We start from the raw sequence: 25,958 nt of genomic DNA, 5'->3' as shown, positions 1-25,958 counted from the left end.
AAACTGTAACATTCACATGAATGTTATGTTGCTTATCCTTACATATTACAACAAGGACATACTGTATATATTATCAAAGAAGAGACTGGGGGCAGTGAGAGAATGAAGCAAAGTGGAGACTGGAGTATATAAAACATCAACATGGCAGACTTTCGTGTTCATTTTGATCATTCTCAAATGTGAAAAGGAAACACAGTGTATGTTGTCCAATAAATAACCGAGCAGCAAGACAACAGAGCAAAGTGGAGACTGTGGAGTATGAAACTGACACATCCAAATGTAAATGTGGTCATTTTGATTATTCTCAAATGTTATGACAGGTAGATACAGTACATGTAATCCAAGAAGAGTATTAGGGAAGATAGAAAACCCAGTAAAATGAAACCGTGGAATATAAAACAGCGTTATATAGTAATAAAAGAGGTAATTTTGGTGATCCTCAAATGTTACAGCAAGAAGATACACTTTATTCAAAAGGAGACTGAGGGCAGCTAGATAACACAGTAATGTGGGGACTGTGGAGTCTGAAACTGTAACATCCACATGATTAGCTAACATCTTTATTTTGATTATACGTTAATGTTTCCGCAAAGAGATATATTTTACCCACCTGGAGACTGAGGGCAGCAAGAAAACGCAGTAAAGTGGAGACGGTGGAGTATAAAACTGCATCGTCCTTAGAGTAAGTCAACATGTTTGTTTTGGGCTATTTAGTTCACAAATGGTATGGCAAATAGACACATTTTATTTAAGAAGAGACTAAGGGCAGCTGGAAAACACAGCAAAATGGATACTGTGGAGTTTAAAACTATACCATCCACATTATTTGCCAAAATGTTTATTTTGATTGTGCATTCATGTTTCGGCAAAGAGATACATTTTAGCCAACTGGAGACTGAGGGCAGCAAGAAAACGCAGCAAAGTGGAGTAAACAGCTGCATCATCCTCATAATAAGCTACTGTAACATGTTTATTTTGAGCTATTTTAGTTATACTCAAATGTTATGGAAAATAGATAATTATATCCAAGTGGAGACTGAGGGCAGCTAGAAAACGCAGCAAAGTGGAGACTGTGGAGTACAAAACTGAATCATTCTCATGGTAAGCCAGCTTGTTTATTTTGGGCCATTTTAGCTATCCTTAAATGTTGTAGCAAATAGATACATCATATTTAAGAAGAGACTGAGGGCAGCTAGATATTGCAATAAAGTGGAGACTGTGAAGTATAAAACTGCAACATTCTCATGGTTAGTCAACGTGTTTATTTTGGACTATTTTAGCTGTCCTCCAACATTGTAGCAAAAAGATACATTTTATTTTAAAAGAGACTGAGGGCAGCCGGGAAACGCAGCACAATGGATACCGTGGAGTCTCGTACTGCATCATTCACAGTGTAAGCTAAAATGTTTGTTTTGGGTTATCCGCAAATGTTACAACAATGAGATACATTTTATCCAAGTGGAGACTGAGGGCAGTTTTATTGGTATCAGTGAAAGAATTCTTCAATCTAAGGGGCTCCCACCTTTTTTGAGCCTTGCTCCTCTTCCACGCCGTCCCCGACCACGATGTAAACAACTTTCCTCCCGAATCTTTGAACGACTCTCTCGAAGCAGCTCTCCTTACCTGTAAGGGAAGCAAAGGATGAGTGAGACGTTGAAGTGAAAGTGAAAGAAGTGAAAACAACAATGTACAACCACGTGTAACGGTGCATTTACAGGATATCCATGTAAATATGAATGTATATCAGCCCTGTCACACAATTTGTAAAGGCAAATGTTTTTGATTATTATACTTTTTACAGATTGATGGATAACTTGCTTTGTAATTGTAAATCAAGATGACAAGAAAAATATTGAAGTATTTATTTTGAAAACCCCTCCCAAAAATGCTTGGAACTTAAGATAATATTAAAGTGTAGAACATATGCAATTTTTCGGTAAAATTTATAGAACAAATATATTTAGCCAGAAAGTGCTTTTTTTTATATCCAGCCTTTCGCAGGCAACGTAGATGACGTGGCTGGCCACTTTAAAATGACATGGAGGGCCAAGTAAAACTGTTGTAGGGGACCACATATGACAATGTGGTGGAGCACATAAAGTAATGTGACAGGTCAAGTTAGAATTACGAAATGGGCCTGTTTAAAATGATGTGGCGGTCCACAACTAAACGATGTAGTGGTCCACAATAAAATGATGTGGTGGTTTACAATAAAATGATGTGGTGGTTTACGATAAAATGATGGGGAGGGCCACATTAGAAGTATGGGTTGGGTCTTTTTATAATGACGTGGCGGTCCACAATGAAATGATGTGGTGGAACACATTAAAATGACGTGGCGGGCCAACTTAAAATTATATGGTGGACTTCATGAAATGACGTGGCAGACCACATAAAATGACGCTGCGGGCCACATTAGAAGGATGAGACAGGTCACTTTAAAATGAATTAGTGGGCCACAATAAAATGAGGTGGTGGGCAACATAAAATGAGGTGGTGGTCCAAAATAAAATGATTTGGTGGGCCACATAAAATGATTTGGCGGACCACATGAAATGAAGTGGCGGTCCAAAATAAAATGATTCGGTGGGCCACATGAAATGATGTGGCGGTCCACAATAAAATGATTTGGTGGGCCACATAAAATGGTTTGGCGGAATACGTAAAATTATGTGGCGGTCCACAATAAAATGATTTGGTGGGCCACATAAAATGGTTTGGCGGAATATGCTAAATTATGTGGCGGTCCACAATAAAATTATTTGGTGAGCCACATAAAATGACGTGGTGGTCCAAAATAAAATTATTTGTTGGGCCACTATAAAATGATTTGGTGAGCCACATAAAATGATGTGGTGGTCCAAAATAAAATTATTTGTTGGGCCGCATAAAATGTAGTGGCGGACTACATAAAATGATATGGTGGACAACATAAAATTATTTGGTGGTCCACAATAAAATGATTTGGTGGACCACATAAAACGATGTGGTGGACCACATAAAATGTTGTGGCAGACAACATAAAATGATATGGTGGACAACATAACATTATTTGGTGGTCCACAATAAAATTATTTAGTGGACCACATAAAATTATGTAGTGGTCCAAAATAAAATGATGGGGTGGTCCAAAATAAAATGATGGGGTGGTCCAAAATAAATGATGTGGCGGACAACATAAAATGATATGGCGGACTACATAAAATGATGTGGCGGTCCACAATAAAATGATTTGGTGAGCCACATAAAATGATGTGGTGGTCCAAAATAAAATTATTTGTTGGGTCACATAAAATGCTGTGGCGGACTACATAAAACGATGTGGTGGACCACATAAAATGTTGTGGCGGACAACATAAAATTATATGGTGGACAACATAAAATTATTTGGTGGTCCACAATAAAATGATTTGGTGGACCACATAAAATGATGTGGTGGTCCAAAATAAAATGATGGGGTGGTCCAAAATAAAATGATGTGGCTGACAACATAAAATGATATGGCGGACTACATAAAATGATGTGACGGTCCACAATAAAATGATTTGGTGGGCCACATAAAATGATGTGGTGGTCCAAAATAAAATTATATAGTGGGCCACACAAAATGCTGTGGCGGACAACATAAAATTATATGGCGGACTACATAAAATGATGGGGCGGTCCAAAATAAAATGATTTGGTGAACCACATAAAATGTTGTGGCGGACTACATAAAACGATGTGGTGGACCACATAAAATGTTGTGGCGGACAACATAAAATTATATAGCGGACAACATAAAATGATTTGGTGGTCCACAATAAAATGATGTGGCGGCCAGATTTGGTTCCCAGGCCTTGAGTTTGACATGTGGTGTCATGTTTTCAAATAGAGAAGAAGCTAATTAGCTGCAGAAGCCACATTGATCCATAATGATGGGCCTGCAACTAATGCATGGGGTGCTGTTTATTCTGCATCTGAAGCAGGAAGGATTTTGGGGGGGTTTTCTTGCTGTGGAATGACACAAATGTCTCCAAGTGCTTTCATATGCAGAGAGGCCCAAGTAAAATTCCATCAATTACCCTAAAACTGCATCAGGAGATGAAAGATAAGACAAATGTACCTATTTTGGTTGCGCTATAAATATTTTCGATAGGAAAGACGATGCCCAGCCCGTAGAGCAGGACCTTGGCCAGAGCGGGGATGAGCTGCGTGGTGGTGACCAGGATGTTCACACAATTCGACCTGCAGAAGAAAAGACGTCAGTGTTTGTTGTTTGTGTTTTCTTCAGTGGCCGGTGAGTGTGGCTGTATTTATGGCGCATGCATGCGAAGTATGGCTACAATTTCCCGCAGTGGACTTTTACCTTGAGTGGATTAATGTTAGTGCTTTCAGTGCCAGTGTTAACCAGGAGTCCGTCAAGGCTTCAATTTCTGCTCGCAATTGCAACCAGGCTTCCCTCTTGGCCGGTCCCAGGAGACCTGAAACGTATAGAAAACATTGTTTGGCTTGGACCGGCCCTTTAAATACCAGCCAAATGTTCAAAGTGCCCACAAATCCAAACACTGAAGGACGCCTCTTTTTCGACTTATTGGGGTGGATTTACCTCCGACGTTATTTTTGTAGGTGGTGTAGATTTCTTTCACTCGTCTGTAACGGAACGCCAGCTTTCTCATCCAGTCCACTCCTCCCCTCACACCTGTGGCCAGGCAGAGGTTGGCGCTCGTCGCCGCCGCGTGGAAGCCGTCTGCACCAAAGTTGTATGTACTGAGGGGAAAATTAGAAACATGGTCTGTCAGCGCCATCAGTCTTATAGTCCTTATAGTCCTCCTGCTTACATCAAGTCAGTTTTGTTGAAAATAAGGCATGGCGGCCATGTTAGGTGTTTATTTGTGAAATGTATCCAGTAAAAGAGGCAAAATGTGTTCATTCGTTACGTGACATTAGTTTGAGGGAAGCACTGTTGCATATATTGGCATTAAAAATGAAGTTCTGGACAATATCAGCGTATCGGATATCGGTAAGAAAGCCAATATCAGGCATCTGCACAAGATGTATCAAATTAATAAAGATTGTTTGCCACCAAAACTAGCTTTTAAGTAACTTTTTAACACTGCCAGTTCTAAGAGAAGTTGAGTACTGTACAATAAAACTAACATTTTGAAGACATCTGAACTGTCATCCAAAGAAGTTCATTACAGTGCAATAAAACTACAATAAAGTAAAACAAATCCCCTTTGGAAGACATCTGAACTGTCATCTAGGGAGAATTTCATTTCTGTACAATAAAACTAAAAATAAAGTAAAACTGCTCACCTTCAGAAGACATCTGAATGTCATCTAAGAAGTTGGTGACTGTACAAAAACTAAAATAAAGTAAAAACAAAATCTCCTTTAGAAGACAACTGAACTGTCATCCAAGATACATTTAAAACTCCACAATAAAACTAAAATAAATAAAAATTGTTCTCCTTTAGAAGACACCTGAACCGTCATCTAAGAAGTTGATGGCTGTACAATAAAAGTAAAATAAAGTAAAACTGCCAACCTTTAGAAGACACCTAAACTGTTGTCTGAGATAACTTTATTACTGTACAATTAAACTAAAATAAATCATAATTGCTGAACTTTGGAAGACACCTGACACAAATTTAGGGTAAAAAGTATGTTTTTTTTCGCCAACAAGGTATTTTCTTCTCAATATGTTAGACTAAATGGTTTATTTTAAGTGCCGTAATATGTACTATAATCTGCCAATACCACTGAAAATGTAAGTCAATTTTACTTGTTCCAAGTTCGAAAATGTTTGCTTATTTCATAGATTATAGCAGGGGTCTCAAACCCGTTTTTTTTTAGGGCCATCTTGCAATTATGGCTGACTTCAGACGGCCGCTTGCAACGGTGAATATAAACATTAACGTATATTATTAGCCTGGTTACACAGTTTGCATTGGCAAATGTGTTTGATTACCATATTTTTTCTTACCAACAGATTGATGGATAACTTGCTTTGAAATCGTACATCAGGGTGATAAGCAGATATCTAAGTATTCATTTTTCATAACCATAAACAAATGATTGGAATATATTTTTGCAAGATCAGACAACATTAAAGTTTGGAACATTTGCAGTTGCATGCAGTCCTTTTTTCTGTAAAAATTAAAAGGACAAACTCATACAGTAGAGCCAATATTTCCAGCCTTTCACCAGCCATAATAAAATTAATTGAGTTTGTGTACTGTAGCTTTGATTTTTTTTATTTATAATCCATTATTACTTACGATAAGCAAATTGGTCTCATAGTAGGACAAAAAAAATACTTTGTTTGCATAAAAAAACTTATTTCTGACCTTTTGTGTCAGGTATTTTAGTTTTATGTTAGCCATGTTTAAACATTTTCTACTCAAAAACTTCGGGCGCATATAGCTTAATTAATTTAAAATTTTTCCAATATAATATAGTTTTTACAAAAATGTAAAGTCAACCAGCATACAGTATGTTTTCAAAGGTGGAGAACTTTTAATTCATTTAAGTTTTATTGCTGAGAACACACTGTATGTTTACGTCTTTTTCTTCTCATATTTTACAAAATATAGCTCAGATTTTAGTACATAACTTACAACATATGTTATTAAAAATTAACTTCATTATTGGTATTAAATATTGTTCGGATTTCAGTTTTGTGTTATGTAGTTTGTTTGTGCTACCTGCTGCTTGGTAACATTCATTTAATAATGTAATGTGATACAAAACATAGCCAGACCCTTTCCTATGAAGTGGTAAGTTCCATTTCTGGTTCTATGGTTATCATCGCAATTCTTCCAATGACAAAAAGATGCAAAAAAAGGTGTGGATGTGTATAAAAAAAGTTTTGATTGTGTAACTGTAAACATGAGATTTACTTAATTGTAACTTTGTCACGCGTGTTGGAAATAAACCCAACCAGCAATTTTTACCTTAGATCCTGACCGTTGTCATCAGACGAGACGTCGTCAATATGTACCTGGTCACATTCCTGCAATACATTAAAAAAAAATACATTTTTAGTAGGACTTCCCCTACAAGCCACACCCGACTGAAGTAGCGCTCTATTTTAAAATTTGCCAAGGCTTCATTTTTGCGTGGAAGAAAATTGGCACTCCCGAGGACACATAAGTCATTTTTCACCAGAGAAAACACAGCCTGGCATCGCTTGGACGCCTTCATGTTGAAAGAACGTTCTGAATCAGCACATGCCGTAATTCTTCCCATGTGCCCTCCTCGCCAGCGCCGTATAAACAAAAACTAACCTCATCATCAGTCAGGATGGACTGAAAAGCAGCTGTCACTAGGGGGCGGTCTCGAGAGAACCGCAACTCTTAAGAGCATTCTTCAGGTTGAAGCGCATTGAAGCACAGTATGTAAAAATAGCAGACTGTAGGTATGAAAGGCCTTGGCTCTAATCGTCCAACATGTGTGCACGCTAGTCTTCCCTTCGGCTCTTCTTGGAAAGCTCCAGCGATTCTTCAGCTCCGCACTGATTCTGCCGGCACGCCGTAACACAATCCAGACTTTCTGCTAAATGTAACCTAGGAGAAAAATTGAACCTGATGCTAACCGCCAATGAAATTATGACCTCTGATTGCTGCCTCGCCACACACCAGCACAGCCCCCGAGGCCAAGCAGCCAGCCGGCAAAGGAGAGCAAGCTGAAAAATCTGCTATTAGTTTGACTTTTATAGGAAGATGGTGTGCTAGCTAGCGCCTCACATGACCAACTTCACATCTAACAACTACTTGTCTACAAGGTCAACAGACTATCAGTAACTGACATGGAGAAGGCGCAGGATGAAATAAACTCTGCTTCTTCCGTCTCCTTTATAGACATATAGGATAGTGCGATTGTAAACATGTGATGTGCTTCAATATATTTTGTATTCAACTCTGCTTCTACCTACCGTATTTTTTGGACTATAAGTCGCAGTTTTTTTCATAGTTTGGCCGGGGGTGCGACTTATACTCGGGAGCAACTTATGTGTGAAATTATTAACACATTACCGTAAAATATCAAATAATATTATTTAGCTCATTCACGTAAGAGACTAGACGTATAAGATTTCATGGGATTTAGCGATTAGGAGTGACAGATTGTTTGGTAAACGTATAGCATGTTCTATATGTTATAGTTATTTGAATGAGTCTTACCATAATATGTTACGTTAACATACCAGGCACGTTCTCAGTTGCTTATTTATGCGTCATATAACGTACACTTATTCAGCCTGTTGTTCACTATTCTTTATTTATTTTAAATTGCCCTTGAAATGTCTATTCTTGGTGTTGGGTTTTATCAAATACATTTCCCCCAAAAATGCGACTTATACTCCAGTGCGACTTATATATGTTTTCCCCCTTCTTTATTATGCATTTTCGGCCGGTGCGACTTATACTCCGGAGCGACTTATACTCCGAAAAATACGGTACTGCTTTTTGTACATGTTGACTTGTGTCAGTGCAAACATGCTTCAATATACACTGAACAAAAAAATAAACGCAACACTTTTGTTTTTGCTCCCATTTTTCATGAGTTGAACTCAAAGATCTAAAACTTTCACTATACACACAAAACACATATTCCTCTCAAATATTGTTCACAATTCTGTCTAAATCTGTGTTAGTGAGCATGACTTTTTTGCCAAGATAATCCATCCCACCTCACAGGTGTGGCATATCAAGATGCTGATTAAACAGCGTGATTATTACACAGGTGTGCCTCAGGCTGCCCACAATACTAGGCCGCCCTGGAATGTGCAGTTTTATCACACAGCACAATTCCACAGATGTCGCAAGTATTGAGGGAGCCTGCAGTTGGCATGCTGACTGCAGGAATGTTTACCAGAGCTATTGCCTGTGAATGTAATGTTCATTTCTCTACCATAATTCATCTCCAAAGGCGCTTCAGAGAATTTAGCAGTACATCCAACCGGCCTCACAACCGCAGACCAGATGTAACCACACGTGGCCCATAGTAGGGGTGGGGTTAAGGTATGGGCAGGCGAACGCAAGTGCCATTTTTTACAATGGCATTTTGAATGCACAGAGATACCGTGACGAGATCCTGAGGCCCATTGTTGTGCCATTCACCAAAGACCATCACCTCATGTGGCAAGGATCTGTACACAATTCCTGGAAGCTGAGAACATCCCAGTTCTTGCATGGCTAGCATACTCACCGGACATGTCACTCATTAAGCATGTTTGGGATGCTGTGGATCGGCGTATACGACAGCTTGTTCCAGTTCCTGCCAATATCCAGAAACTTCCCACAGCCATTGAAGAAGAGTGGACCAACATTCCCCAGGCCACAATCAACAACCTGATCAACTCAATGCGAAGGAGATGTATTGCACTGCGTGAGGCAAATGGTGGTCACACCAGACACCGACTGCTTTTCTGACTCCTCCCCCAGACCCATAATACAGCAAAACTGCACATTTCAGAGTGGCCTTTTATAGTGGGCATTGTAAGGCACACCTGTGCAATAATCACACTGTTTAATCAGCATCTTGATATGCCACACCTGTGAGGTGCGATGGATTATATTGGCAAAGAAGAAATGCTCGCTAACACAGATTTAGACAGATTTGTGAACAATATATGAGAGGAATAGGTCTTTTGAGTATATCAGAGGTCCCCAAACTACGGCCCACGGGCCAGATACGGCCCGCCAGCGTCCAAAATCCGGCCCGCGGGTAGTCCCAAGTAAAAAAATAAAATAAATAAATATATATATATATATATATATATATATATATATATATATATATTATTATTTTTTAAATCTGTCCTTTCTAGCCCATCCATCAATCCATTTTCTACCGCTTGTTACTCTTAGGGTCTCCTAGTTGCTCAGGCAAATCATATTGTCTAAAAATGAATTTTTCCATCGATAACGCGTCGACATCACGCTCGCGTTGCAGTGTCGGGCGAGCGCGCGGCAAGTGCAATTAGTCAATTAGTGCAAGAGGGAAAAAAAATGACGGAAACATAAAATAGACTCAGTGCAGAGTTTTTAAACATCAGGGGACATATTACTTTTTTTGTTCAATGTAAGGAAAAGGCAATTTGTCTAATCTGCAATGATATTTTATATATATGTATGTGTATGTGTATGTGTGTGTATATATATATATATATATATATATATATATATATATATATGTATATATATATATATATATATATATATATATATATATATATATATATATATATATATATAAATATATATATATATATATATATATATATATATATATATATATATATATATATATATATATATATATATATATAGCCCGGCCCCTGGCTAAATGTTTTTAACCCAATGCGGCCCCTGGGTCAAAAAGTTTGGGGACCCCTGGTGTATATAGTCAAAGTTTTAGATCTTTGAGTTCAACTCATGAAAAATGGGAGCAAAAACAAAAGTGTTGCATTTATATTTTTGTTCAGTACATCTTGTAATCAACTCTGCTTCTACCTACTCCTTTTCACACAGGCTAAATAGTACAAGTGTAAACATGTGAAGTTCTTTAATATAACTTGTGTAAAACTCTCCTATCTTTTCCTTTTTGGACACGTTGAATGGTGCAAATATAAACATGCAATGCACTTCAATTTAATTTGTGCTAAACTCTGCTTCTACCTACTTCTTTTCAGACATGTTTAATGGTGCAAGTGTAAACATGTAATCTATTTCAATGCAACTTGTGTTTAACTCTGCTTCTACCGACAGTACTTCTTTTCAGACATGTCGAATTGTGTAAGTGTAAACATGCAATGTGCTTCAATGTAAGTTTGTTAAGCACATTTGAAAATGTTAATTATATTTACCATGAAATGAATAATAATAATTCTCGTTAGTTGTGCAATTGTAAAAATGTGATGCACTTAAACGCCACTTTGTGAACAATGACCATTATCATACTGTGCTTTTTGAATGCTTCATTGATTCACCTGTTTAAAGTTATGTGAACAATATTAATTTTGCACATAATACGGAAAGGAAAGGAAATAATTTCCTGCTGACTTTTCACACTTTTTAATTAAGTTCCATCCGGCTGATAGAACACCCAAACACTTCCTTGTTTAAGTCATCAATCTGAGCGCCTCTGCTGACGTTATTGCATTCCTTGCTAAAGCTAGAGCAAGGTAAGAGGAAGGGCTTTGGACCGTAAACATTTTTTATTTTACTGGTTCTCCTCCGAACAAATTTTTCATCTCCCTGGATTTGTGGGGTGAAGGAAAGAGAGGGGGGTAAGGGGGTAGCGAGGTGAGGAGAAACTCAAACCAGCTGTTCTTTTAACAGAATTAAAATCTTGACCCCCACCAACCCCTGCTCTCATGCAGCCGTTCTCTCGCCAAGCCTCTCCCCGGGAAGATCCAAAGAGGAAAAGACTTTGACCCCGTGACCCCCTTTCCCCTCTTCTATGGGGCTCCCTGCATCCGATAAGGTAGAGAGGTGGAAATGGAGGAGAGGAAACCCTAGTACTCACATAGAGTCTAGTGGTCCACAAGAAGGACTACCAAACGGGATACATATATATATATATATATATTCTCGATTCAAAATCAATACTTTTTCATAACATTGGGTGCCAGCTCTATGATTAACTACATTCCTCCATTAAATAGATAATTATCTGTGATAAATGTCTATATTACTTAAAAGAAAACAGTTTATGTTTAATAAAATTCTACCCGAACGTTTAATGAAGTCAAATACAATTACGGCAACAAGAGAAGTATCCCAACATTTCTATTTTCTTACGTAAATCTGTACAGCAGATATCTGCATCTACATCAACAATATGACTTGCCTGAATCGCTAAACAGAACTGATTAAAAAAATTGATTGAAAAGCTTTTTATTTTTTTATAAATCGATTAAGAATCATTACAAATACGATTCCTTTAAAAAAAAAAAAAAATTTGACACCACCAGCAAACATGTTTCTTTAGACTAGCACATTTGTAATACAATAGAAAACTTAATCATCATTATTACAATTGCACTCTCAATGTTTTATAAACAATAATCAAAGGAGCAATGACTTATGGGTAACTCGCCATGTTTTAAAACTAATCTTGCTTGAATTTTTACAAACAATTGCTTGTCAGTCCCTGAATTTCATGGTCAAACACACCTATGATAACAAGGACATTGGTCTGTGTAGGCAAATTGCAAGTTAATCCCACTTTTTAGGTCAAAAGTTGAGGTTATATATATCGAAAAAAATAAATAGCACAGGCAACACTATAGCGGTGTACGTCTTGCCGAAATGTCACACTTTAGAAGTAAAAAGAGTAGAAGAGTGAGCTTAAAACTTCCAAAATAATAGTTAATGGTTTTACCAACAAGAGTTAAGTACGTCGTAAAGACTCCATTTAGAGACCCCCTGCCACTTGTTGTAGAACAGGAATGTCACAATCATTCAGTAATTAGCCACTAATGAAGCAGACCTGATCACAAGACATTTTGTCTGGCACTAATCTGAGTAATGTGTTTCATTCACTGATGAATCCTAGCATCAAATCTGCTGAGTCAGTCAGAATGATTGTTAGGCTTTTCAGATGTCTACAGTAAAATGAAAGAAAAGGTGAAAGGACTCATAGCATCCAGATGACCCAAATTTCACTAACAAGGTCACTATGTATTTTTTGCACCTGAAAATGAATCTGGCAGTCATTTCTCATAATATCAATTCGTTTTTGGGGAATCGGTAGATAGCTAACTACTTGGAATGTTCCATGCCAGACCCGATATGCTGCCCCCCTATTGGTGTGGAGCCCATTTTCCCGTATAAGCAAAAATAAAATAAAAATAATAATAGGGCTGTGAATCTTTGGGTGTCCCACGATTCGATTCAATATCGATTCTTGGGGTCACGATTCGATTCAAAATCGATTTTTTTTTTTCAATTCAACACGATTCCCGATTCAAAAACGATTTTTTCCCGATTCAAAACGATTCTCTATTCATTCAATACATAGGATTTCAGCAGGATCTACCCCAGTCTGCTGACATGCAAGCAGAGTAGTGGATTTTTGTAAAAATCTTTTATAATTGTAAAGGGCAATGTTTTATCAACTGATTGCAATAATGTAAATTTGTTTTGACTATTAAATGAACCAAAAATATGACTTATTTTATCTTTGTGAAAATATTGGACACAGTGTGTTGTCAAGCTTATGAGATGTGATGCAAGTGTAAGCCACTCATTTATTTTTATTTTTTATAAATGTCTAATGATAATGTCAATGAGGGATTTTTAATCACTGTTATGTTGAAATTGTAACTAATATTGATATTGTTGTTGATAATATTCATTTTTTTCTCAATTGCTCTGTTTATTGCAGTTCTGAGTGTTGCTGTGTCGGGTTTGGTTTTGGAATTGAATTGCATTGTTATGGTATTGCTGTGTATTGTTTTGTTGGATTGATTTTTTAAAAATGAGAATCGATTCTGAATCGCACAACGTGAGAATCGCGATTCGAATTCGAATCGATTTTTTCCCACACCCCTATAAAATAATAATTATGGGACTTCCTTGCTCTAACATCTTCTTTTTCATAGACAGCACAGTCCGTCTTTGCTCATGCTCTTTCAGCATTTTCTCAAGCATCTTGAGGAAAACGTGAGTAGAAGAGGATGCAAAATACATTTGAAATTCGTTTTTGAGCGCCTGCTGGGTCTACTTTATTTTTCTCAGTTTTTCCACAGGTTATGACTCAGTCTTTCTCCCTTAAAAGGTGCTCCCGAAATGTTTTTCTAGCCTGACTCCGACCAAAACCCTTCATCTTCAAAGTCAGCATCCATTAAACGATCGATGCAAATTACACTCCTATCGTTTGGTCCGTCCAAATTCAAAGGAATGAATTTGACTGGAGAGGTTATTACTTTCCTCATATTGCCATCATTTGGAAATATATGCAGGCTGACCCCTACATTAGTTGTATTGCTACAACCAGGCAGCCATATCTTTGTGAAAATAGCTTAAATTTGGGATGGTGTTGCTACCAAAACACATACTAAGTGAAAACAAAATTGCCTCCAGTTTTCTGTGTGAGACATCAGCTGGCTCCCACATTTTGGAGCTAAAAGTGGGTGTTTCAAAATGGCCTACAATCACAACTGTATGTGTTTGGGAGGGGGATGGGGGGGATTTTACATGAAGAAATAATTTTTAGGTCCAGAACTATGGAATAAGTAGCACTGTTGTCAGCAATAGAGGGGCCCTTCGATGCCCATAGTTACACATCCCTGCTGGGCCTAGCGTAAACCTCTGCACCGCGCAAATGCAGGAGGTGGTCGTGAGTAATGTAGTACAGTAACCCCTTACGCATACTCATTAGGAGCCACTTCTGAAGGCCTCGTAAACACCACAGAATTAAGGATGGATGGCTGCTTGCAGGTTGAAGCCAGTTAAGTACAGTGGTATGCTGGGAGTTTTACTGACTGATAGCTTCAGTGAAACGTCGGCTGGACCCTGAAAGAGGTAATGCCTCCCTGGATTCAAATAAAAGTACCACATAAGCAGCCTCAACAATGGCGGACTTTCTCAGACCCTTTTGAACGTCTCTTTTCCATCCGTGAACCCCCCTTTGGCCAAGCGAGTCTCTCTAAAACCTACAATCACCGTTAACCTAGACCAGATGTTCCTACTGTACAATCGCTTGACTACTTTCTGCGAGCTCCTTTGCGCAACAATGCAGAGGAACGAGGAAAAAGCAAGTAATCCTTGAATGAATCGGTCCACCTCTTCTCCCGTCTCTGGCACTCCGTCTTTCCACTCGTCTGCTCAAAACTTTTCAGCGGGGAGGAAGCTATCAGAGCCCTCTTTGTTCTCCTGGCATCTGTCATCAAGCAATCAAGCGATGACGGCCCGAGTCTTCCTGTCGAGAGTGTGGCGACTGCAGGAGCGCCGAGACCAAAGCGAAGGTTAATCACCAATGCGTGTCAACAAAACACTGAGCCTATTTGTCCTGTTTCCTGTCGTTATTCCCCCCCGATTTCCTAATAAATTCATGTCTAGCCTTTGTCCTCTTTCGATCAGTCAGGTGTGCGATAACACAGCCGTCATCGCAGGATTCCTCCAGCAGGCTAATGCCATGTGAAAAAGCCTCATCCATTGTTCGCAGCTCCTCAATGCCGACCGATAGAGGCTGCCATTTACCGCCCCGCTCGGTGACCCCCAGCATCTTTCCCCCCCACTCCGTTCCCACCGCAGGTATGGCGGGGAGGCGGTGATTATACCTTGGGGTCAAACACAGGATGTGGGTAACAAAGGGAGAGTTCTTCCAAGCTCCTTCATTCCGATCTGTGCTTGAACAGTTACGGAATTCAAACAATGAGGCCAAACAAAGTGTAGGGAAAGGGGGGGGTTTCAGGAAACAGCATTCTGCATTTTCTCCCACAACAAAACATGCACCAGGTGAGCTCCGTGCAGCAAAGTTGTCTTTTCCACGCACCCTCGACGCCTGCTGCTGCCTAAATAAACAGTGGTGGGACGTTGAGATGAGGGCGGTGGGCCGAGGTGGAGCCCCTTCAAACAGGGTTGTTTTGAAAACCCCACTTTGTCTCTGGAGTCTTTCCAGAGTTTCAATTTCAAATTGTTGGCGTCATCGAGCCGAAGGAAGCCCAAAAAATTAGAACTTGAAAAACCGCTGCATAGAAAAGGGTGATCATGTAGAGATGTACTATAGCGATTACCGTTATAAATAAACTGTGATTATTTCTGACGGCTAGTATTCAAATTCTAATTATCGTAAAACCGTGTCTTCTTACCGCACTTGGAAGAAGCAGCTAGCGCGCTAATCACTAGTTTAAATGCTAACTTTAATACATTATTGAATTTCTCCATTACAAACAACCCTGGTTTGCCTTCATCATTAAAGGAGTCCTATTATGGGAAACCACTCTTTCTTACCTGTTGGTGACAGTTTTGATGTATTTGGGACCACAATAAATCCCCAAAATGTAAATTCAAACCATGAAGGCATGGCATAGATATCTTTAAAACAATTATTTTTATCAGACTTTCTCAAAACGAGCCGTTTCGAATTTGAGACTTTAGTTACGTATTGTGCTTTAGTTACGTCAGTAGTTATCTCCATATATGTCAAGATTTACCCAAAGACCTTTGCCTGAGTCAATCATTTTCATCCAGTTGTAGTCCAAAGTTGGAGTCAATAAACTGCTTATGTTTTTCTTGTTGTGGGGCAGACTGGTTTGTAAATGCACATGCATGCTGAAATCCTCTGCTATCGCGTAAAGTAGCGTATAGTTCTACAGTGGCCTAGTGGTTAGAGTGTCCGCCCTGAGATGGGTAGGTTGTGAGTTCAAACCCCAGCCGAGTCATACCAAAGACTATAAAAATGGGACCCATTACCTCCTTGCTTGGCACTAAGCATCAAGGGTTGGAATTGGGGGTTAAATCACCAAAAATGATTCCCGGGCGAGGCACCGCTGCTGCCCACTGATCCCCTCATCTCCCAGGGAGTGATCAAGGGGATGGGTCAAATGCAGAGGACAAATTTCACCACACCTAGTGTGTGGGACAATCATTGGTACTTTAACTTTAACTTAACTTATATCTGTCAGTAGACTCCATATGGAAGCACTAAAAACTACAACATGGCTGACGGGGAGAAGACGCAGTTGAAGGAGGCTTGGTCTGCAAGAGGGTTTTGGCACGTAACTTAAGACGGCCCACAAAACGACGCATTCTGAAGTGACATTAAGAAAGTGGCTTGAAAATAAAAACATAAAACATAATCTATGCAACATTTTGACCAAAAAAACACCATCACATGTCTTGTAGACCACAAGGAAGCGTTTTGAATATAGAAAAAAATTATAATCCCATCCATCCATTTTCTACCGCTTATCCCTTTCGGGGTCGCGGGGGATGTTGGAGCCTGATATGACACCTTACATTTACACTCTTACAATTAAAACGGAAGAAGACAAACATATCTAAACATGTTTTGCTTTCACAATACAAAAAACTGGCAGCTCAGTCTCCAGAATTTTATTGTAAAATGTATGTTGATATTGCTATAAATTGAAAAACCGTACCCCTGTTATTTTTGCGTAAAAATTCTGGCAAATAAACTGCCATTTATTTTACTGTAAAATCTACGCTTGTTGTTTTTACAGTGAATAACATTGCTCTTAAAAATCCCAAACAAGGAAAGTATATTCTGTTTGTGTTGCTTATAAATTCATCTATTCGGAAAAAAACCTTGGTTAATAGCAGTTAAGAGCATCATACACAAATACAAATAGACAAAGTAGACATTGAAAGGGTAAAAGAAACTAGATTTTAGGGAGTAATAATAGCTGATAAAATGAACTGGAAATCTCATATACAAAATATACAACATAAAGTGTCAAGAAACATTTCAATAATGAACAAAGCAAAATATGTTCTAGACCAAAAATCACTTCATGTTCTCTACTGCTCGCTAGTGTTACCATATCTGAGTTATTGTGTAGAAATATAGGGAAATGACTACAAATGTGTGCTTCATTCATTAACCGTGTTACAAAAAAGATCAATTAGACTCATACATAATGTTAGATACAGAGAACATACAAACCCTTTATTTATTGAGTCAAAAATATTGAAAATTGGTAAAATTGCAAACAGCTAAAACTATGTACAAAAGCAAACTATAACGTGTTACCCAAGAATGTACAACAATTCTTCTCAACTAAAGATGAGAAATATAACCTTAGAGGAAAAACCAACTTAAAATATTTTTATGCTCGTACAACACTAAAAACCTTTAAACTATGGAATGGATTAAGTAAATAAGTTAAACAATGTGCAGATATGATCCAGTTTAAGAGGTTGTTCAAGTTAATAGTGCTTACAAAGTACAAAGAAAAAGAATTATTAGAAATACCTTCAACCTTATTGAAAATGGGATGTTCATCTCAGTATGTTTATCATGACTGACTTAATTATCAATTACAAGAACTGCTGTATTAATGATTCACTGATGTAATTGTGTTACAAAAAGGAGACAGTAAATGAACGTATGTATTTGTAAACGCTCTGAAGTGGGAAAGGGGTAGGATTAAAAAAGCTTTGCTTCTTCCAAATCCTTTTCGGACATGATGTAAAGAGAAATTATATGAAATTGTGTGATGTATTATACTGTAAGTGTGTTCATGTTCGAAATAAACTAAACAAAAAAAAAGAAAGAATAGCTTTCAGTGTGCCTAAAGGTAATTTTTTGAGCACATTCAACATACCATACAATTACATACCGTACCGTGTGTGCTATTATTTTTTTGACGCCGCATTTTGACTAACTAGTTTCCCTCTATCCATGTTATTTGCACCGATTAAAGGAACTGTATTATTTCTATTTCGGCTGTTTCTGTTTTGCTTAAAATCGTGTTCAGATGCAAACATTTTGGCCATTCCTACTCTAACGATTGAACATATCTTTATTACCGTATTTTCCGCACTATAAGGCGCACCGGATTATAAGGCGCACCTTCAATGAATGGCATATTTTAAAACTTTGTTCATATATAACACGCACCGCATTATAAGGCGCATAGAATAGACGCTACAGTAGAGGCTGCGGTTACGTTATGCATCCATTAGATCAGTGAAAATGTTTTTATTTTTCAATTTTTTTTATTAAATCAACATAAAAAACGCAAGATACACTTACAATTAGCGCACCAACCCAAAAAACCTCCCTCCCCTCATTCGCACAAAAGGGTTGTTTCTTTCTGTTATTAATATTTCTGGTTCCTACATTATATATCAATATAGATCAGTCTGCAGGGATACAGTCCGTAAGCACGAATGATTGTATTTTTTATGACAAAAAATAAATAAATTTTATATTAAAAACTTTTACCTGTTGGAGGTTCAATATTGGTCCATATATAAGGCGCACCAGATTATAAGGCGCACTGTCAGCTTTTGACAAAATTGGAGGTTTTTAGGTGCGCCTTATAGTGCGGAAAATACGTTACATTTATGCTATCATGTCTTCCAAAGCAGGTTGACCATAACCCACAGGTGGCGCCACAACAGTTATAATTAAAACAAAAAGATGACTAAAATAATGAAATTTTTTCACATGACTATTATACAAAAATAAACAATTCACAGAGAAAAACAGCTGCTCCTTGCTGTGAATATTTCACACACAGGCTACAGAAAAAAATCCTGTAATGTGGAAATGCAAGTCTAGGACTGAACTCTAGACAGCGAGACATAAAACCAGCAGATTGTCCCGGGCGCTAAGAGACTCTGGAGGCCCATAGGAGAAGCTAGCCGTGCAAGTCACAGCATCTCTCATTAACAAGGCAGAGCGCGGGTTTCAGGCCTGCAGAGTGGGAGCTATAAAAAGCATGCAGCTCGTAGTGTCACATGGTTGTTGCACGGATGTGTGGAAGTGGGCCTCTGCATAGGCCCGCGTGTGTTCAACATGTTTGGAGCGCATGAGGGATGTAACGCTTGCCACAGAGGCATCGGCGGACTAATTGAAAATGTTCCCACCTTTAGAGACCTCTCCCTGCCCCCATTTCCACTTCCCTGTGAGTGGTTTGCCCCCATGCCCTCTTATCCTTCAGACCGGGAGTTGTTTTCTCACCCGGAGAAGGAGGGGGAGATGGCCGCCCTGTACCCCACTGAGAAGAGAGCACAGGGGGGGCTTGCCTAGCGGGCGAGAGGGGCCCCTGGTTCCCACACACTGACTACAGCTATACTGTAGGTGACATTAAACTGTTGGCATCATTTTAGACAAGGATTTCCAAATCTGGCATTAAGGTTATGGCCTGAAATTGGAAATTATTAAAAAAAACGTTTGTAAATTGTTATTAATAGTCAAGCAGGCACACAATGAGGTTGAGATTCATTCATTAGTTTTTGGATGGTATATGTCAGCCTTAGAAACAAGGCAAGTTTATTTGTTAAGCATTAATAGTACGCATGACAATTCAAAGTGCTTTACATAAATATTAATTATAAGATCCATCCATCCATCCATTTTCTACCGCTTATTCCCTTCAGGGTCGCGGGGGGGCGCTGGAGCCTATCTCAGCTACAATCGGGCGGAAGGCGGGGTACACCCTGGACAAGTCGCCACCTCATCACAGGGCCAACACAGATAGACAGACAACATTCACACTCACATTCACACACTAGGGCCAATTTAGTGTTGCCAATCAACTTATCCCCAGGTGCATGTCTTTGGAGGTGGGAGGAAGCCGTGGTAAATAAAATCATAAATCTTAAAAAATAATTAATTTAATTAAATACATCTATTATTTTTAAAGTTTGTGAGAAAAAAATCTAATTTAGAATTTTTGTCGGAAAAAGTTTAAGAAAATGAGCTTTTAAATATTTATTTATTTTAGAAATACATTTATTAAATTATATTGTGTTAGACAAATGTAAATATATTTTATAATTATGTTATAATAAACACATATGAATAAAAACTATAATATTTACAGAAAATAACATATTTCAAAGTGTTTAAAAATCAAGTATATTAAAAAAATTATGTCTTAGCAAAAACAATCCTAATTTAAAATTTTGGCCTTCAAAGAAAGAAAACCAGCTTTAGACCATTACATTTTTTTAAATGTATTTTAGCAAAACATTTATTAAGTATTTTGTATTAATTTGACAAAAGAACATATATTTCATAATTATTTTATAATAAGATATGGAGAAAAATATAATATTGACAGAATTACTTCTTTTTTTTTTAAGTGTTGAGTGCATAAAAAAAATCAGAATGAGATTTTTCAATCAAACAGGAAGTGGGAACGACATGTAAAAAGACGTTAGGTTAGCAAAAGAGAGCGACGTCAAGCTGAAACTGATCCCTGTTGACCCCATGGCATGCTCCCTTTCTTTTTATGACTTTCCTCAGAATTGTCACTCAGCAGCTTCACCAACACACACACACACACACACACACACACACACACACACACACACACACACACACACACACACACACACACACACACACACACACACACACACACACACACACACCAGCTAAAAGTAGACTTCCGCATGCGGAGTACAATGCCAGTTATGCTGCGCTGATTACCAAAATAACACCCAAACAAGGTTTAAACAAGCATAAATGGATTTGATTTGTGCACCGGCTGCGGCCATATTTAATGTCCCTCTGCATAGGCTGGCAGGACACCAGTGTTAAGACCTAGATGGACCACTGTTAGGCCACTAACTCTGCACCTGTGTTTCTGCACAGCCTCTGGGGTCTCCCTTTATGGCTCTGACTAAATTAGATGGACCATATGCATTTCTGCACATGCTTAAATACATAACTGCTGTTGGCTGCGGTATTTATAGTCGCACTCCGTTTAGCTCCATCCACCGATGGACGACTGTAAATCAGAGGGAGAGGAAACACAACTGGTGAGGCGTTGCTGAGAAGCGGCACTTAACACTCGGAAGAGAGTTTAAGAGGAGAGATCAATACGACTTCAACACGATGTCACTCCTCTTCTAGCGTGTTGTTATTAGTGACAATCAGTACAGCTGCTTTCAAGCACCAGAACAACAAACTATCCATTTTTCTTGCCAATAGTGTCAGTCTGATCACACTTGAAAGGAATCACAACACAACAGACATGCTAAACAAAGCTGTATTTTCAAATGATATATTAAATAAATGGATTGTGGACAGCAAGAGGGAAGATTTAAGCAGCCAATTAACTTTATTAACAATGTTTGGACTCACAATACACACCGCGTTTTCGCTTCATGCAACACGGCTGAACGCGGCGCTGTTTAATGACACCTGGCACAGCGGCCGCACATCTTTTTGCACTTTAGTATCAAACAAAACATTTCCTCTCCCGTGAGGTCAGCAGAATGAGACAAGAGATCACATTCACTGGGAAAAGACAAGAAAATCTCAATAAATTACTATTAGGTACACCTGTAGGTTCGTATTCAATGCAGCACAATCAATGTTCATTCTGAAGTGCTTGGACTTGCAGGAACACTCTACACGCCACAAAACGTTATATTCATATTAACACTTGAGGCGAAGATGAAAACATAATAGTTAAGTGTGGAGAAATAGCGCTACTATGTGCAAAAGAGAACTGCAGGTGTGGAGGGAAAACAGGGGCCAAAACCTTTATAATGAAAAAATTTTTTGACACGATAACATAAAAAAACACACTTTTTAAAAACAAATTTTCACTTCAAATAATGATCTTTTGAAACAAAAACATGGACATTTGTAATACTACTACTTGCAAATAATTTGACTTACAAATGACAATATAGCTACTAGTATAACGGAGGCCAGCCAGTGTGGCTGGGCCATGTGTACCACGTGGTAATTCTCATTCCCTGATAGCCTCCTGGGTAGCGAGCATGCTTGTCTCTCATGCCAGCTACCCAGGTTCGAGTCCCGGGTGGAACAGAAAAGCAGGGACTGAACCACATGGGTTACACTTGCAAAAACGTTGCTAAACTCCGCCCCTCACTCACTCTCTCTGATGCCGAGAGGCTCGTCCACGCCTTTGTCTCCTCCAGGCTAGACTAATGCAACACACTTCTTGTCGGGATCCCCAGCAAAAACATCCACAAGCTACAATACATACAGAATAGTGCTGCTAGGATCCTGTTGAGAGTGCGGAAATATGACCATATCACAACAACTCTCAAATCCCTTCACTGGCTTCCTGTTCCACTCAGGATTGAATTCAAAGTCTCCCTACTAACCCACCAGTGCCTCCATGGAAATGCCCCCCTCTACCTCAAAGAACTACTCACCCCCAAATCTTCCACACGACACCTCCGCTTCGGACAGGCTAACCTCCTCCAACCTCTGAGGACAAAGCTACGAACAATGGGAGACCGGGCTTCTGCTACGCCACTCCCAGTCTGTGGAACGCTCTCCCTGACCACCTGAGGGCACCACAGACTGTGGATGCTTTTAAAAAAGGCTTAAAAACCCTTCTTTTAAAAAAAGCCTTTTTTTTTCAGATGTATGCATACTAGTTTTAGCTATTTGGCTGTTCTAGTTTTTATTTTTTTTTATTATCTTTTTTTATTTTTTATTCACTGTAGCAATTTGAAGTTGTTTACTCAGTGTAAAGTGCTTTTTACAAATAAAATCTATTATTATTATTAAAAAACGTTACTCACAAATACAGCTACTTGCAAATAACGCTACTTTCAAATACCACTACTTTCAAATAATGCTATACTTTTAAATAACACTACTTTCAAATAACGTTACTTGCAAATAACAATAATTGCACATACCGTTATTTTCACATAACACTACTTTCAAGTAACACCACTTTCAAATAACACTACTTGCACATTACGCTACTTGCACATTACGCCACTTTCAAATAACGCCACTTTCAAATAACACTAAATGCAAATAACGCTACTTCCAAATAACGCTACATGCAAATTACTTGATTTGGAAATAACACTACTGTTAAATAACACATTTAAGCATTTATTAATTACTGGACTGAGTTATAGCAGCATCTGAGTTGCAACTGGTAAGACTCCACACATTATTCTGAGGTAGGTGCCTCGGCTTTGTTCAACGTTCTTAACATGTAAAACAAAACCAAAGGACTGTTATAGAGAAATACAGACATATGGAAAGAACCGCGTAGCTCTGCGTCTACACATAATGTAAGTACTAATGTTATGACCTACTGAGTTTCAAATGTGTAAAAAATGTAAAGAAAAACAGATGAAGAATGGAAGCACATAACATACCAATAATGCCACTTGCAAACACATGCTGATGTCTTCACAAATCGCAAGATTATCTTTAATTCCATTGCTACAGCATATGAGTAGAAACCTTTAGGACTGCACATTTTATTTCGCACACCCTAGTAGGTGCTGCTGTTTTGATTAACAAACATGGTTATCACTAAAGTTCAAATGAAAAATACAGATATCACTTTTTCCCCTGAAGGTAGAGAAGGAGAAACCTATTTGAGACACAGCATCTATTATAGAGTGGTTCACTATTTGAGAAGCTTGTGCAGTACTGGCAAGAGGTCTCAAAGCTGCAACTCATGCAAGTCAACTTGGAGACAGCAGCGCAGTTCCGTCGAACAAGACACTCCCGTCTTTGCTGGTCTGCAGACTGATCTAACGACTCGCACATGCAACAAGATTGAGGGGAGGCCAAGAGATGTGGGAAGCAACATGTGGCGTAGGTGGACAGCAACACCAAACACACAGCATGACATGCAGACAGACAGACGGAGCAGCCGCAGAAAACACTAAAGCCTGACAAATTGCACTCGCCCGCTATGCGAGTGGGAAGGAAAAAGGGGCGAGGCTGGAAGTCTGAGACTGGCAGCACATGTAAAATTCATGGTGTCCCTCGGGGTTCAAAAGGTAATGCATCTCCAATATGAGATGTTTTTTTTAATACTATCATGGACTTCACTAAATCACCAGAAAGTGAACACAAAGGCCAAACGGCTCACCTCTAAGTCGTTGAAGAATAAATGCGTGTCGGCCAAGTTGAAGATCATCTCTTCCATCCGTAGTCCTAATGAGACTGACGATGGTGGATCCTAAAAAAAATCAACAGAAACAATCATTCCTTACGTCTCATTTCATGCAAGAAAGTGTGTTCCTCGTAAGTCATTCGAATAATTTCCCAGCAGGCCTTTCTCATAAAAGAAGACTTGAAAGTGTGTTTACGACGCTGCGGAAAAGGACCAGAAAAGCCTTTTAGGAAAGCTACAGACTGGAATAAATGCAGTAAAAAAAAAAAAAGTCTCCGGAGGGGTGGTCGAGTTAGGAGAATTGCTGGGGTTGTAAAGTCGCCATTTTCCTCCTCCGCATACTTGCACTGATGCATTACTGATTGCAGGCCTGAACTTTTGTGTAGTCAACAAAAAAAATGAATGAATGAAGTCATGACATGCAATGTGACACATTGTAATGTAGTGTTTTTGTTTTTTTTCCCAATGATTGTCACACACACACACTGGGTGTGGTGAAATGTGTCCTCTGCATTTGGCCCATCGCCATGTTCACGCCCTGGAAGGTGAGGGGAGCAGTGAGCAGCAGCGTGCATATTTTAGCATCTTTAATGCACAAGGTGTATCAAAGTACTGTATTTTAAATTCCCTGTGGTTTCACTCAGTCCTGTTACCCTAACACACACAATTTCTAATATTCCAAATGTCACAAGGTCCAGAGAAATTTGCGTGCTGATTCTCTGCAAACCACGGGAGTCCCCAAATTAAGTTCACTCATTTATTGTTCTGTACATTCGGGGATATTTCAATGAATGGGGACGGAGGTGTCAAAATGTGACCTGTTACTTAAATTATTCTTAAAACTTTTTTTTTTGAAGCAATGTAACATTTTAAGTGTCAACATTCTACCGTATAAGCATAAATGCCATGTGGCTATGTTTTATGTAATTGCGGGGGAAAAACTCACTCCTGTTACTTTTTAGTCCTGTTTAAATGTCTGCACAATCCTAAATGATTCTTAATTATTTTTGTTGAATCACTGTAACATGTTAAGTGTCAACATTCGTTTGGCATGCATGCCATGTGACTATATTTCATGTATTTGCAAAAAACTCACTCGTGTTACTATTTAGTTGTATTACACGCTCTCCACAGTCCTGTTACTTAAGTCATTCCTAATGTTTGTTATGTTGAAGCACTGTAGCATGTTACCTAAGTTTCTCTCTTTTTTTTTTTTTTTTTTTTTGAAGCACTGTATCATTTTAAGTGTCAACATTCTACCGTATAAGCATAAATGCCATGTGGCTATGTTTTATGTATTTGCGGGAAAAAAACTCACTCCTGTTACTTTTTAGTCCAGTTAAAATCTCTGCACAATCCTCTTAGTCAAGTCATTCTTAATTTTGGTTTTGTTGAATCGCTGTAA

General features: G+C 38.6%; 1 protein-coding gene across 3 annotated transcripts in view; it reads right to left on the bottom strand.

Moving 5' to 3' along the window:
• The window catches only part of eya1 (EYA transcriptional coactivator and phosphatase 1), a 125,917-nt gene that overhangs the window by 9,912 nt on the left and 90,047 nt on the right, over positions 1–25,958 (bottom strand). For all 3 annotated transcript variants that reach the window (XM_061965417.1, XM_061965418.1, XM_061965419.1), the window contains 6 exons: positions 24,530–24,619; positions 6,939–6,997; positions 4,589–4,749; positions 4,349–4,463; positions 4,106–4,227; positions 1,523–1,623 (listed from right to left, as the gene is read on the bottom strand). In XM_061965417.1, coding sequence (XP_061821401.1) covers positions 1,523–1,623; positions 4,106–4,227; positions 4,349–4,463; positions 4,589–4,749; positions 6,939–6,997; positions 24,530–24,619 — 648 coding nt within the window. The remainder of the gene's footprint in view (positions 1–1,522; positions 1,624–4,105; positions 4,228–4,348; positions 4,464–4,588; positions 4,750–6,938; positions 6,998–24,529; positions 24,620–25,958) is intronic.

This window comes from Nerophis lumbriciformis, linkage group LG07 (genome assembly GCF_033978685.3).
Source record: "Nerophis lumbriciformis linkage group LG07, RoL_Nlum_v2.1, whole genome shotgun sequence".
NCBI lineage: Eukaryota > Metazoa > Chordata > Actinopteri > Syngnathiformes > Syngnathidae > Nerophis > Nerophis lumbriciformis.
The sequence above is the reverse complement of the archived record's forward strand: the minus strand, read 5'-3'. Positions and strand labels throughout refer to the sequence as shown.